General features: G+C 49.9%; 1 protein-coding gene across 3 annotated transcripts in view; it reads right to left on the bottom strand.

The window, feature by feature from the left end:
• Nucleotides 1-13,497, bottom strand: part of LOC148027580 (kinesin-like protein KIN-7K, chloroplastic) — a 98,832-nt gene that overhangs the window by 36,780 nt on the left and 48,555 nt on the right. For all 3 annotated transcript variants that reach the window (XR_015692609.1, XM_087689298.1, XM_087689299.1), the window contains 6 exons: nt 12,976-13,054; nt 12,461-12,528; nt 12,292-12,354; nt 12,078-12,182; nt 11,836-11,940; nt 11,642-11,749 (listed from right to left, as the gene is read on the bottom strand). Coding sequence is in view for 2 of the 3 variants with exons in the window: in XM_087689298.1 (XP_087545424.1) it covers nt 11,642-11,749; nt 11,836-11,940; nt 12,078-12,182; nt 12,292-12,354; nt 12,461-12,528; nt 12,976-13,054 (528 nt within the window). In the remaining variant the exon portion in view is untranslated. The remainder of the gene's footprint in view (nt 1-11,641; nt 11,750-11,835; nt 11,941-12,077; nt 12,183-12,291; nt 12,355-12,460; nt 12,529-12,975; nt 13,055-13,497) is intronic.

Below are 13,497 nucleotides of genomic sequence, written 5' to 3'. Positions count from 1 at the left end.
TTGTATAGGGAGCGAATTGCAATCCTCAGGGCAATAGGGTAAAGAAGGTAGTGTTAAAGATGAAGGACAATTCTTGTAGGAGCAGAACACAATCCTTTGGTGCCATCAAAGTCGAGGAAGAAGATCACAAGCAACGGACGAGAACGCTGAAAGATGAGACATCATAGGATGGCCTACCAGATGAAGGAATCGGACCCTAGAAGGACCAAAAACTGCAAAACGCAGCCTGGATGGAATAGGAGGTGCCTGCTAGAGGTGGTGCCGATGTCAAGGAGTGCCCAAAAAGTAGAATGCAACCTAGGATGATGACGCTTGAGAGGAGGAACGTAGCCTAATGATGGAGCGGCCAAAATGCAGCCTATAAAGGCCACAAGTTGTCAAACGCAGATTCTAGAGTATAAAAAGCTGACACCAACAAGAAGGTACGGTCGTCAGCAAGAGAAAGCCAATTGCTAGGTGATGGATGATAACTCCTCGTGGAGAGAGAGTGTCTACAACCCAAAACATGGCCTGGAAGGTGTGGAAGACAAAGCGCCTGGTGCAAGGAGAGAGGGAGACCATGAACTGCAATGTCCCCCTTGTGGGGTGTGAGCAATAGTGGTGGACACGATGGAAGAGAGTGACAAAATGTCAGAAGGAATGAATGTGTAAGATGACAACTAGGTGGAGTCAATGCCGTATTTATAGGCATGGACTGTCTCAAGTGGCTCCCATTGGAGTGTCCCATGTGGTTCCCCGACTCTCTCGAGAGGTGCCTAGAAAGCTTTTTTGGGGCTGTAAATGGAAACCACAATAGGAATGGAGGGGAAATGTAATGAATGACTTGGTTTCTTAATACTCATGCTCTAACAATAGCAGCTGCAAATCTGACCACATAGACCTAGCTACTATTATGGTCTGATTCAATCGATACTACCTGCTATAGTCATTTCCTTAAGCATCATTTACTGCCAGGTGACATGTTACTATGTAGTCATTGTGGTTAAAACTAGTCACAGCCAGTGCTGTCACTTTATGGGCTCAAGGTTCTGGAAATTTCACATTAAATAAACTCCCAACATGGCAATCACATGAGTCCATGTTTAGATCAGCCACTCATCTCTTTGAGCTTACTATGAAACTTTGCAGCTAAGGCAGACTGGATCATGATGATGAGAGAGAATCACTAGAATGGCCCTAAACCTTAGGACTCAAAAGCCAACAAGAAGCACACGTTCTGCACATGGTGGGTCCAAACAACATCTACTCCAGGTGCAGAACAGCGACTTACTTGGAAAGGAGCACATAATGAACTTTTTAATGGCAAGAATCGCCTTGTGAAAATTCTTGGTAACTACCTAGAGTTGCTGCATGAAGTGTTTTGCTGTTAGGGAGCATTTCATCCCCCACATGTTATTCATACTAACTGTACACAACCTAACCAATGATAATAGCATCAGTGAAATTTTGCTTCCTAGCACAATGCCATCTAAGTGTCAGTACAGTTGAATGCTGACTGCTTCAGATAGCTTTTTTACTTTGTTGTTTTTTTTTCCAAGTAAAATGTTGCTGATTATATTACTCAAAAAACTGATTACAACAGAGTGCTCGTGCTCCACAGAATAAACTGGAGCTGATGCAAAGTCACCACTACATCATGTATACAAGCCTCTCAAGGCGGTCTGGGGGGGATGGGGGCAAGGAGCCATGGAGGAGGGGTATATCGCCAGACCGGACTGCCTGCCTGCATCAAAAAGAACAGGCCCTGGCCGCCCCAGGTACGCATGAAGTGACCACGGAGCTCCTAACGAGCCCTGGACTCGCCCTGCACCTGCTCCCATCGGCCGCAGAGGGAGTGAATGATGGAGGTCCATAGCTCTGCTAAGGTCGCAAGTGCTGAAAGTCTCTCTCTGCCGAGTACCACCTGGCATCGTGCCTTCCAGATATGCCATCCAGTAAGACTCCCTATGATCTCCCATATCTCTGAGCGGTCTGCTGTGGACTCCAATACCTGGCGGATGGGTAAAGCCTCCAAACCAACCACTGCGCATGACCCTGCCTCGATCATGAAAATCGTGTCCTCCATCCCAGCCTCATATAGAAGGTGACGGCCCTGGCTGACTGCCTGCCAACAGAAAGCTCCCCATGAAATACACCCGAGGCTGGGGGTTATACGTCGAAGGATACGGCATGCTCCTCTCCACACAAGCTGCGCCTCCTCACAAGACCAAAGGCAGTGCTTTGGGGTTTCTAGAGGTTGCTGTGTGCAGCGCTTACAACCTTCCTCCTGCATTTGGGCAAGCCAGCTTCCCACCGCCAAACCTCCATGTGCCACCAGCCATAAAAAATACGACACCCTCCTCGGCCTCCAACTATCCCATAGGCAGCGCTAGAAGGTCCGTCGGAAGGGCTCCGTGATGTTGTGCTCCGCCCAGTGCCTGCTGCGTGACGGCGCCCAGTCCATATCCTCCTGCATCAGTACATGTCTGCCAATCCTGGCAGTGTATTCTAGGAACCTCGGTAGCTTTTTGGCAACCGCAGAGGCCGGCCATAGCCACTCTCTTGAATCCACTCCAGCTCAATCCAAAGGCGCCACTCCTTGAGCTCCATCCAGAAAACATAGGGGTCCAATTGCCAAGTCTTCCCCTGAAGATCCACCACCTGAATCCTCCTCCATGAAAGGGCGGCAATCCCCTCATCCTGTTGCCCTCTGTCAAGGGCCAGGCGTCCACCCTCCTGAACGGTGAAGAAAGTCCCCTAGGGGGCGCTACCCACTCTACTTGCCACCTGAAGAGGGATGCCTGCTGGAGAGAACCTGGCTGCCCATACTTCCCCGGCCTCTATCGGTTCTCGTATCGGGGGGGCAAGCCACTCCGGAGGTATTGCCGCATCTATCTCTCTTCTCCTCAACTCCACTCCTCTCGTACATCCTGATAGTCGCTGTAGCACCTCCTTGTCTGCCATCCTATACACCTCCCGCCATGTCCTGATGGAACGAGCCGGGCTGGCCTCCACCTAGCCCACTGGATGTGGAGGCGCTTGCCAATCTGTGCCCCTTCCCTATCTTTGACCTGGAGGTTCCAGATCACCGGCTGACGGTCTATTTCCTCCTGGCAGCCCGGGGGGCTCTGGATTAGGGCCTTACAGAGGCCCTGCCACATGCGGAGTAGGCTCCGCAGGAAAGGTGATCTGGGCGGGGTAATCTGGGCTGAAGTGAAGATCCATCTCAGGGACGGCCTCTACTCCCCGCCAAGCCTCAGTTTACAGTCCTGAAGACCCTCCTGTAGTAAGACCTTCCAGGTCTGCCCACCTGGTGTGAGACCGCAGACAACTAACTTGCCCAAGAGGGCCCTACTCTGATATTCTGGGTCTATGATCCCAAGCCCTCCCTCTAATCGATGTCGTATGATGGTCGCCCACGCCACCTTGGCCCTGGAGTCTCTAGAGCCATCAGACCCCAACCAAAGGAAATTCCGCACCAGGCGGCGAAGCTGCCCTATGCACGATGAGGAGAAACACCAACACGAGGCAATGTACCAGGCCGTCGCTAGAAGGACCTGGTTAACCACCAGTGCTCGACCGGCTAGTGAGAGGCGAACCGTGCTCCAGTAGGACAGTTTCCTCTAATAGACTCTAGAACAGGAAGAAACTGCTTGGCAAGAGTGATATCAAGTCCCACCTGGAACCCTAGATATCGGAGGTCTGCCCTCTGCTCACCCATCTAAATCCCAAGTAGACTCCCCACCCCATGCTAGAGTCCGGGTTTGTGAGGAAACCAACCGACTTTCACCAGTTGATTTTCGCACCCGCTGCAACACAAAACACCTCAAGAGCCAGCCTCGTTCTTTCCAGCATCACCTCATCGTCCTCTATGTAGAGTCCTGTGTCATCTGCGTACTCTGAGTCTAACAACTCTGTCTCCTCTCTCACCGGAAGTCGGAGGCCGCGTAGTCCACTCACACATGACCTGAGGAAGTGGGACATCGCCTCTGCGAAGAGTAGAAGCAGGTAAGGGGCCAGGGGGCATCCCTGTCGGACCGATCTCTCCATCCGGACCTCCTCCCCTCGCCTTCCGCCTATGAGAACCCTGCTGGTGGATGATCTGTAAAGGCCGGAGACCCCGCGAATCCAAGCGTGGGGAAATCCTAACTTCACCATGGTACGCTCTAGGAAATCCCAGTCCACCCTGTCATAGGCTTTCTCGAAGTCCAATAGTAGTATTGCCAGTTTTTGCCCACTGTGCTGAGCCCACTCTGTCGCCTCAAAGAATGTAAATACATTGTCTAGGATGCTCCTATCCTGGACAAAGCCTGTCTGTGTGTCATGAATGATGTCTGGAAGCACATGGCGTAATTGTCTACCAATCATCTTTGCCAGAGCCTTATAGGCCACTGACAATAAGGTGATCGGTCTCCACTGGGATAGCTCCAACCGGTCTTCCCCTTTGGGGAGGAGGCTGATAAGGCCTGCCGAGAGCCTCCCTGGCATGTGTCCTGAGGTGAATATCTCCTGGAAAGCCCTCAGTAGGGGATCCTTCACCATCTCCCAGTAGGTCATGAAGAAGGCCTTAGAGAGGCCATCCTCCCCCAAGCATTTTTGCCCATCCTGTGTATGGAATGCCTCCTCTAGTTCCTTCTCTGTGAAGGGGACTAGGAGGCCGTGTCCTGTCTCCTCTGTGACGAGGGACGAGATGTGATCCCATACCTATTGTCTGCATCTCTATCCTCTAATTGAAGCTGTCTCCTGCTAGAAGAGGCGTGTGTAATAGTCCGTGGCAATCTCCATCACCTCATCAGGGCTAGAACGGGTCCTCCCATACTGGTCCCTAAGGCTGCGTATCTGCTCTCCTGCGGTGCGGGGCTGGTGCACCTGGAAGAACCCCTTGCACATCGTGTCTCCCTTCCGTGCCCAGAAGGCTGCTGAATTGCGAAAAGAGAACTCCGAGTGCCTGTCCTCTAGGCCAGTAATGGCTGCACATGCATGCACCTCCTGTGCGTGGAGGACGGGGTCCCTTGGTGCCTCCTGCAACAATCTCTACGTAGCTGCCAGGTCCCGCCGGAGTGCTCTCTCCTCCTCCCAGCACTGCTGCGTGGCCTGTAGGGCTGCCTCTTGGCAAATTCTGCTTGTCTCGGCTAGGACCTCTGCAACCTCCTCTGCTATCCTGTCCCTCCTCACCCACTCTCTGGTCCAGATCTGCTCTATCTATCTCGACACCTCCTCCCTCCTATAGATTGAATCAGGGATCCGACAGGACCGTGTATCTAGGGCGGATGCTGGGGGATCAAGTGCCAGGAGAACCGGGCAGTGATCGGATAGTGTGGTGCCTGCCAACTGCTCAATCTGGCCTCCGCGAGAACCTCCCCACTCTCCCACATAAAACCTGTCCAACCGCTCCAGCAAGGCTCCGCCTAGCCACCTGTAACCCCAAGAAAAGTCCAATGATCTCTCCCTCCTGTGGAAGGCAGGGTCTTTCCAGGCATCTCGTGCTCCGACTACAAGCAAAAAGACCTCCCATGCCTCCTGCTCCTCCCCAGTCATGCCCTGGTAATTTCTTCTCCTGCCCTGCTGGTCCTCCAAAGCCTCCACATTGTTGAAATCTCCTCCAACAATCCAGGAGTCCATCTCTGGGAGTCCATCTACAATTTCCACCCGAAACCTGCTACGTGCCCTAACCTCTGTAGGGGCATGGACATTGAGGACTCCAATACACGAGTCCCCAATATCCAGTTTGATCCATAGAGCCCTTCCTGCCACTATCGTCCCGTAGTCTTGTACACAGGTGGTGAGACTCGGACCAATAGATGTGCATACTTCTCCGCTCCTGCCGTGGGCACCTATGGCTTGCTCCCAGTAAGTATGAGATCTGCCCGGCAATACCTTCCCAACCTACTGAGCCTAGGTGAGGGTGAGTTTGTGCTCCTGCAGTAGCAAGATGTCTATCCGTCCGGCGAGGGCAGGCTGCAGCTCCTGCCGGACAATCAACTTCCTCGAGCCACGTGCCCCACTGTAGTGGAGACTGTTCACATTCCAGGATGCAAGGTGTAAGCTCATGGGGAAACCTGTGACTGACCGAACAGGCATCTATTCAGCATGGAAGCTGCAGATGAGAAAGAGAGACTGCGAAGCATGCAGGTACGTTTTGCCGCCGGTTTGGATGGTGAACTCCAGTCCCCCATGGTGGCCCTCGACCGGACCATAGGGGTAATAGATGCTCCAGGTGGTACTATCAATGCATCTATTACCCATGCTGAAAACCGCGACTCTGTATACTGGTAGAAACGGGCCGCCTGTGCCGAGGGCCACTCAATCACATCCCTCGGCGCTCCCCACTGTGGGGGGGCTCGAAAGATAATGCTCAAATGCGGAACGTCGGCGCCAGCCCACCACTTAATGTCCATCATGCAACCTGGCCACTGTTGTGTGAACAGTGCTAGTCCTTCATCTCCCATCCACTGGGAGATGTGATCTGCCACCTGACTCTTCAATTCCTCCTCAATCTATGTAGTCGTCCACTCCTCTGAGAAGGAAGACCGAAAAAAAAAAGCGTAGTTTGGTCTATCCGGTGGTGCTAGTAGGTGGACCTTGCCCCTCCTTGACTTACGAACCACGAAGATCCCCACCTCTAGAGGTAGTGGAAACTCTCCCCGCTCCGCAACTCGCAGGTAAGACCATGGGCCACTACGAAAAAAACTGTTGTGGCAGCAGCTGTGCCTGTCTCGGAAAAGTATGGCGGGTGGCAGGGGTAGATGAGCTGGTAGCTGTGTGGACGGGAGGGACTGCTGGTGTGCAGAGGAGGTAGGTGTGTGTGGCTCATCACCTCTTGTGGGAGGAGGGGGAGTGGGTCTGGGGGGGCTTACCTGACCTGGGTGCGGGTCAGGGGAAGTGTTCGGTAGGAGGGGTGATGGGGGTGGAGTGGATCACGCGATGGTGGGATGGCTAGAGATGCATGGTGGGTGTGGGGAGGGGGTGGTAGCCCTGGCAAGGGGGGGCTGTGGGCCGTTGTCAGTGGGGGGGGGGGGGGGGGGGGGGGGGGGATGAGGGGCCTGTGGGGACTCCGGCGAGGCAGTCTGTGGCTCATGTGGAGAAAATGGGGGGGATCAGTCCTGCCGGGTGGGACGTGCAGGAGGGGGGCTGTGGGGTGCTCTGCCGAAAGGGGGGGGGCTCGTCCGCCATTACCCTGCTGACGAGGCTCGGCCTGAGGGGCTGGCTGCGCCCCCCTTGCCGTCTCCCTCTCTGTCGCCTCTGGACCCTTGTGAAACCGTTAGCGTCCACCTGCGAACCTATGGGTGGAGCCGCCTTGGCTCCAAACCGTGTGCAAACTGCTGCCTGATGCCCAAAGTCGTGGTAGCGCAAGCACTGCCCTGGTTGCCCAGTCACGATGACTTGCTGTTAGCAGAGTATTTGTCAGCTCATGTGTGAGTCTGAGCTTGATCTGGGCTAGGCATTTTTATTAGGTATTTTAGGGTTTTTTCTGGTGTGGCATTTTATGCCAGTGGAGCATTTTTATGCACCAGTCGGCCAGCATTAATGCTGTCCGACCAGCATTATTGCTCCCCACTTTTTCAGCCTATTTATACTCAGTGCTCCTCCTTAGTCAGTATCATCATCTTAACCATCTGCAGACTCTGTGGAGAGAGGAGCCAGAGCCAGTGCCCACGCAGCTAGTGACTCACTGTTGTATGCGACTGTCTCGTGTTCAGATATATGGATTCCATTTCCCGTGCATACATCTGAGTTCTCTTCTGTATCGTGTTCTTTTCTTTTCTCTTTTTGTCTTGTGTTTCAGCAGTTTATTTCAGCACATGTTTATGCTTCCACCGCTGCTCCACTTCTGACATGGTATCAATTTTCAGGATGTGTGTTTCTGCTGTGTTTTATTGCTGATTTCAGGACTGTTTTGTACCCCTGCTGATCAGACGACTGCTGTCGCAGCCAGGTGACCTGTTTTGGGGCTGTTTTCAGCCTGCGTTTTTTGCAGTTTTGCCATCGCCTGCTGCCTATGCACCCTCTGCTGCCTGCGGTTTTTCATCTGCAGCTGCTGGCGACAGTTTTCTACCTGTTTTTTCTCCAGTTTACAGCCTGTGTTTTGCTGATTCAGCATCTCTCGTGGCTGGGTGACTGTTACTTCAGGCCGTTTTTGCTGTTTTTGGCAGTTTTTGACTGATTTTTTGACTTTCTGCGGCAGATTTTGTCTTCTATTGATCAGATTTTGGGTTCTATTGCATGTGAACTCTCATTTTCTGCAGTCTGTGCTTGTGTTTTGGCTGTATTTCCTCTCTAAAATCCATCTCTTCTCTACTTCTCTTCTTATCCTCTCCATATGGCTCCTCCGTGCACTTCCACTAATGATAAGTTACATGGACCTGATTATCTCACATGGAGTGCTGTCATGAAAGCTTGGTTTGTGCAGAAGCGGTTATGGTACATCGTCTGTGGAGCTATTGCTCGACCTCTCCGTCCTTTTCCTCTTCCTAAAGACTTTGATGACAACCATGAGGAAGCAGTGCTCACATGGGACTCGGACGATGCCCGTGCTTACTCGACGTTGCTTCGGTGTATTTCTAAAGCGGTCTTACCGGCGGTTACCTCCTGTAGGACATCTCCTGAAGTATGGCAGAAGTTGCAACAGATGTACGAGGCACCTTCCACCATGCGGGCAGTCACACTTTATGGCCAGCTCCAACAGATGAAGTTTGAGCCGAAAGATACTATTCAGTCATTTCTTCTTCGTGTTACGCAGGTACAGGACCAGCTTCGGCACATGCAATCTGCTCTTCCCGAGGCGCATCTCGTCGGGACGGTCCTCTACAAGCTCCCCCCGGAGTTTGATGGAGTGGCCAATGCTTTGCGGGCGCAGACATCATCAATTCCTGTCAGTTTTACACATATGACCTCAATGCTTCTTGAGCATGAGACATCCTTGAGATTACAGGGGCGGCTTCCGGCACATTATGGAGGCGAGGCTTATGTAGCTTCAGAGAGGGGTAACAGGAAGAAGAAGTCGAAGGCCCAGTGTTACCACTGTGGCAAGAAGGGACATTTGCGGAAGGACTGTAAGACGTTAGCGTCTTCCAGGAAGGAGCAGAAGACGAAGCGGGATGTTGACTCTACCGATGAGTCCTCTCCTTCATCAGACTCCGACTCAGATCCTCTGACCAAGGTGAAGTCCAAGGCGCGGAAGGGATCCTCTTCTTCGGATCGCGGGAAGGGCTTGGTGGCCCCTTCCTCCGCTGCTTTCTAGTGGTGGTGATGAGGTCATCCCTCACGACTCTCTTGTGCCAGAGAGGGAGTGTGAGCAGGTGTTCAGATGGGGCAGCCGCGCCTCATCTATACTTTTATACAGGTGCACAGGTTCCAGAGAGAGACGTCCCTGACGCATCGACCAGTCTGGCGGAATCAAATCCTGGAGCTGGGATTGACATCCAGGTTCATGATGAGCTGGTCATCTGACAGAGAGCGGGAGGCTTTCGTCTGGAGCTCACATGAGGGGACACTTTGGCGGTTCGGGGAATCCATGGTCACCTATGTTCAGGGGCATTTTTTACAGGATGGTCTTGTATGCTACTGCGAGATATTGGTGATGGACACAGAGACATTCTATGATCTTCTCTATTTTCAGGTGTTTGGTAAGATCGACATCGACATCAGTTTCTCTCCGAGGCACCTTGGTGGTGGCTTGATCACCCACTGCTTGGGTATCCATGGTTCTACTTGGTGGTTCTATGTTGTATAGTTTCTGATTCCCTTTTCATTGTACTATTGTATTGTATCAGATCACCCATGATCTGAGAGAGGGTGTTAGCAGAGTATTTGTCAGCTCATGTGTGAGTCTGAGCTTGATCTGGGCTAGGCATTTTTATTAGGTATTTTAGGTTTTTTTCTGGTGTGGCATTTTATGCCAGTGGAGCATTTTTATGCACCAGTCGGCCAGCATTAATGTTGTCCGACCAGCATTATTGCTCCCCACTTTTTCAGCCTATTTATACTCAATACTCCTCCTCAGTCAGTATCATCATCTTCACCATCTGCAGACTCTATGGAGAGAGGAGCCAGAGCCAGTGCCCACGCAGCCAGTGACTCACTGTTGTATGCGACTGTCTCGTGTTCAGATATATGGATTCCATTTCCCGTGCATACATCTGAGTTCTCTTCTGTATCATGTTCTTTTCTTTTCTCTTTTTGTCTTGTGTTTCAGCAGTTTATTTCAGCACATGTTTATGCTTCCACCGCTGCTCCACTTCTGACACTTGCTACCTAAAGGAATGCCCACCTGCCTCAATCTCTAGGAACTGTGGGATGTCCTTGACCTCCTTCACTGCCACACGTACCTTTGGGACCCCTGCCACTGTCACTGCATCCGCGAAGGACGCGGGAAGGACAGTGCCGAAGAGCCTCCCGAAGTCTTCCACTAAACTGGCGGTACCAATCGCCAGGCCGGGGAAGAGGAGGGTAACCGGGTGCCAAAGAAACCTGTTGTGGAGTACAAACGCTTCCACCGTGAAGCCACTGTACCAAGGGACCATGTATATGACCCCCTTCGTAGATGTATAAGGTGAACTGGCGAGTAGCTCGCGAGCTGCTTCTGCCAAACTGAGGCGGACCATGAAGATCCCTTGGCCCAACAGGACCGCCTCCATGATCTGGGCCGAGCCGATGCTCAGTGTGGAGTGGAACCAGTCTCGAAGCTGGGCCCTAGCTGGGGAATGTCCTACTACCTGACCATAGATTGTTGTTTCCATTAACTCCAGCTCCTTAGCTCAGACAGCTAAGAGTTGCTCCTCAGAGAGGACTACGCGCAAGGTGTTCGACTGGGGGGCACTCGGTGAGTACGCCGGCGTCTGACCAAAGGTTTCCATTGCTCGTCCCTTCTGGGATAACCTACCTATCGCGCTGCTATGCTGCTGAATGGGGAGTTGCTACAGGAGGAAGGAGCAACTGGAGGGGAAGGGGAAAGAAAAAAAAGGGGGGGGGGGGGAACGGCCGACAAGCAGCAGTTGCACAACTTGGCGAGGATGCGCGAACAGGACAGGGAGGCGCGAGCAGTGCTGGGACGGTCCCGGTCAGTCGGACAGTGTGCAAGACAGTTGGATAGCGGCCGCGGCCAGTCGGATGGCGCGACCGTCGGACAGCGGGCAAAACAAATGGAAGGATGGCACAATCGGACGGGCGACCAATCGGATGGCGCATAGTCGGGGCGGGGGGCAAGTAGCGCGACGTGCCGGTTGAGTTTTTAAGCAAACCCTGTTTTACTTTGTTGTTTTATGTACCTCTTCAGATAGAAGATGGGGTTATCCCAAGTATTAGTAGAATTCAAAACACAAATAGATGGCAAACTTACTGATCATTTTTCTTGATATGTCAAAGCATGGAAGCATTAAATTGTGACCACATGCCAAAGTGTTCAGTCCATAACAAATTACTCATTTTGTGTCCTTAAAAGTGTATTCTTCTAGCATGCCAAAAATTATAGCATTTAAAGGGAATGCTGATGTGCACCTCCCTTGTGGGCATTTGGGTGTGTCTATCTTATTCAAGGAAAAATGATTTACAACTTTTCCCACAAAAGATATCTCAAGAAACAATGCTTCTTGTATTTTTAATAAATTCATTGCAAATTAAAAAGAAATTGGAAGCATGAAAAGTTTCCATCATGACATCTTACTCTGTTAGGGGCAGCACGGATTTCTATTCGCTTGGCTCTATGAGCGAACTTAAGAGTGTTGTGAGTCTCTTCAAAATAGCTCGATGCTGGAGTGATTGTACATATAAGCTGGAGAAAACAGTTCCAAGTCTTAGATTCAAAGTTAAGAATAGATTCGTTTCAGAGCTATCTTTGGTTGACTATGCAATTATTACCGAAACACGACCATGGCCGCTCAATGAGGACTGCAATATGCGAGTTAGTTTTGAGTCGCGAAAGGGTACATGTGATGGCTTTCCATCACTAAGTTTTGCTATGACCTATAATTGCAAAAAATGGGAGTTACAAATTCAATAATCAATCTATATTTTGAGTAGCAATTTAGAGAAGATAAAATTAAAGAAACAAGTGTCTGCCTTGTCTCCCATCACACTAACTAAGAATGTGGGAAACTCACAGTTCCTAAAGTCAGCAAGCTTTTGTTTATATAGGCTCCTTCTTTTCGTCTGAGTCCAGTGGTTTCAGTTTTTGAACTCTCTGATCCAGCAAGGTCAATCAAATTCTGTAGAAGTCACTCACATGTTGAGACCAAGATTGCAGAACCACTACTCTGGACATTTGTAAAAGTTTCCTTGAAGCTAAAACAAATGCACGAATCAAAACTGACTTACTAAAAGAGAGAATGTTAGATTTTCTCCACTTGCATTAGCAGAGTCAGATCTGCTTTCAATAGTCTGTAATCATTGATATGTTTAAAAAGTTTTTAAAAGGGCATAATACAAAAATAGCTTCAAAGGAAATTGCATATGGCAGCTTAAATGGATTCTCTAGAGGATTCACCATTGTGAAAATCGTATGACTCCTGCTACTCAAAAGATTGAAGTTATTAGAGCCAACATGTCGATGTTCTGATCCAAGAAAGTAAATGGAGAACTCCATTAAAATCCCTTACCAGCAAGCATCATTTGAGGTTAATAGTACTACAAGAATCCCATGTTAAACAAAATACGCATAGGGTCTGATCAGAAATCAGGATAACAAGAAAGATGTTGACCACATGTAGATGTATCATACAAGATGCCATGTTAACAGGAAGTAATGGATAAACCAACAGGTTTGACTATGCAGATTCGTGTGAAATTCATAGTTGACACACTTTGATGAACCTTGAATGTTACCATGTTAGAGGATGCATTTTGTCGATTTATGCATTTGTACACAAGACATTCATATTGCTTTAGCAGCTCTTATCTCATTAGACCTCTGCTTCCTTTAAAATAGGCGACTTGCAGAAAAATCAATCACTATATAACTTCATAAAAAGAGCAGAATTTTGGCTTTATCATATAATATACCTTCTCCTGCTGCAATGAGAGACAAGGCATGTGCAGGAGACAAAACAACTTCCTCCTTCACTCCTTCCACATACGTTCCCTTTGTTCAAATTGAAAGACATAAAAGAAGAATCAGGAGGTGGAAATTTCTGATCCATCAACACAATTCATTCATCTTCTGTGTATGCCCTCTAGAAGATTAGGAAAAACATAGATTGAGTTTCAGAGGCATCCAAAGTTCTCTATTGATATATCTAGTTATTTTCTTATTCCCAAATAATATGATTGGGTCAGTTTTTAAAGTAGCATCAGAACCATAAAACCTCAAATTGGGTATAGGGCTTTAGCAAAGTAAAGTGGATGGCCTTATGTGCAAATGCACCAGGTAGCCTATGGATGTGCAGGACCGTTGCCTTTGACTTTTATCTTTGCAAATGCACAGGAATATTATTCTCAGTCCGTATATTGAAGCATCTCCTTATCCCACCCTGTACTCTTACTTGATTGTTATATTCACAAATATGCAGAAATAATAATCTCACT

This window comes from Lygodium microphyllum, chromosome 12, assembly GCF_053477565.2.
Source record: "Lygodium microphyllum isolate KBCC chromosome 12, Lygodium_microphyllum_v1.1.10, whole genome shotgun sequence".
Lineage (NCBI taxonomy): Eukaryota > Viridiplantae > Streptophyta > Polypodiopsida > Schizaeales > Lygodiaceae > Lygodium > Lygodium microphyllum.
Note: the sequence above shows the minus strand (reverse complement) of the source record. Positions and strands in the feature narration are given on the sequence as shown.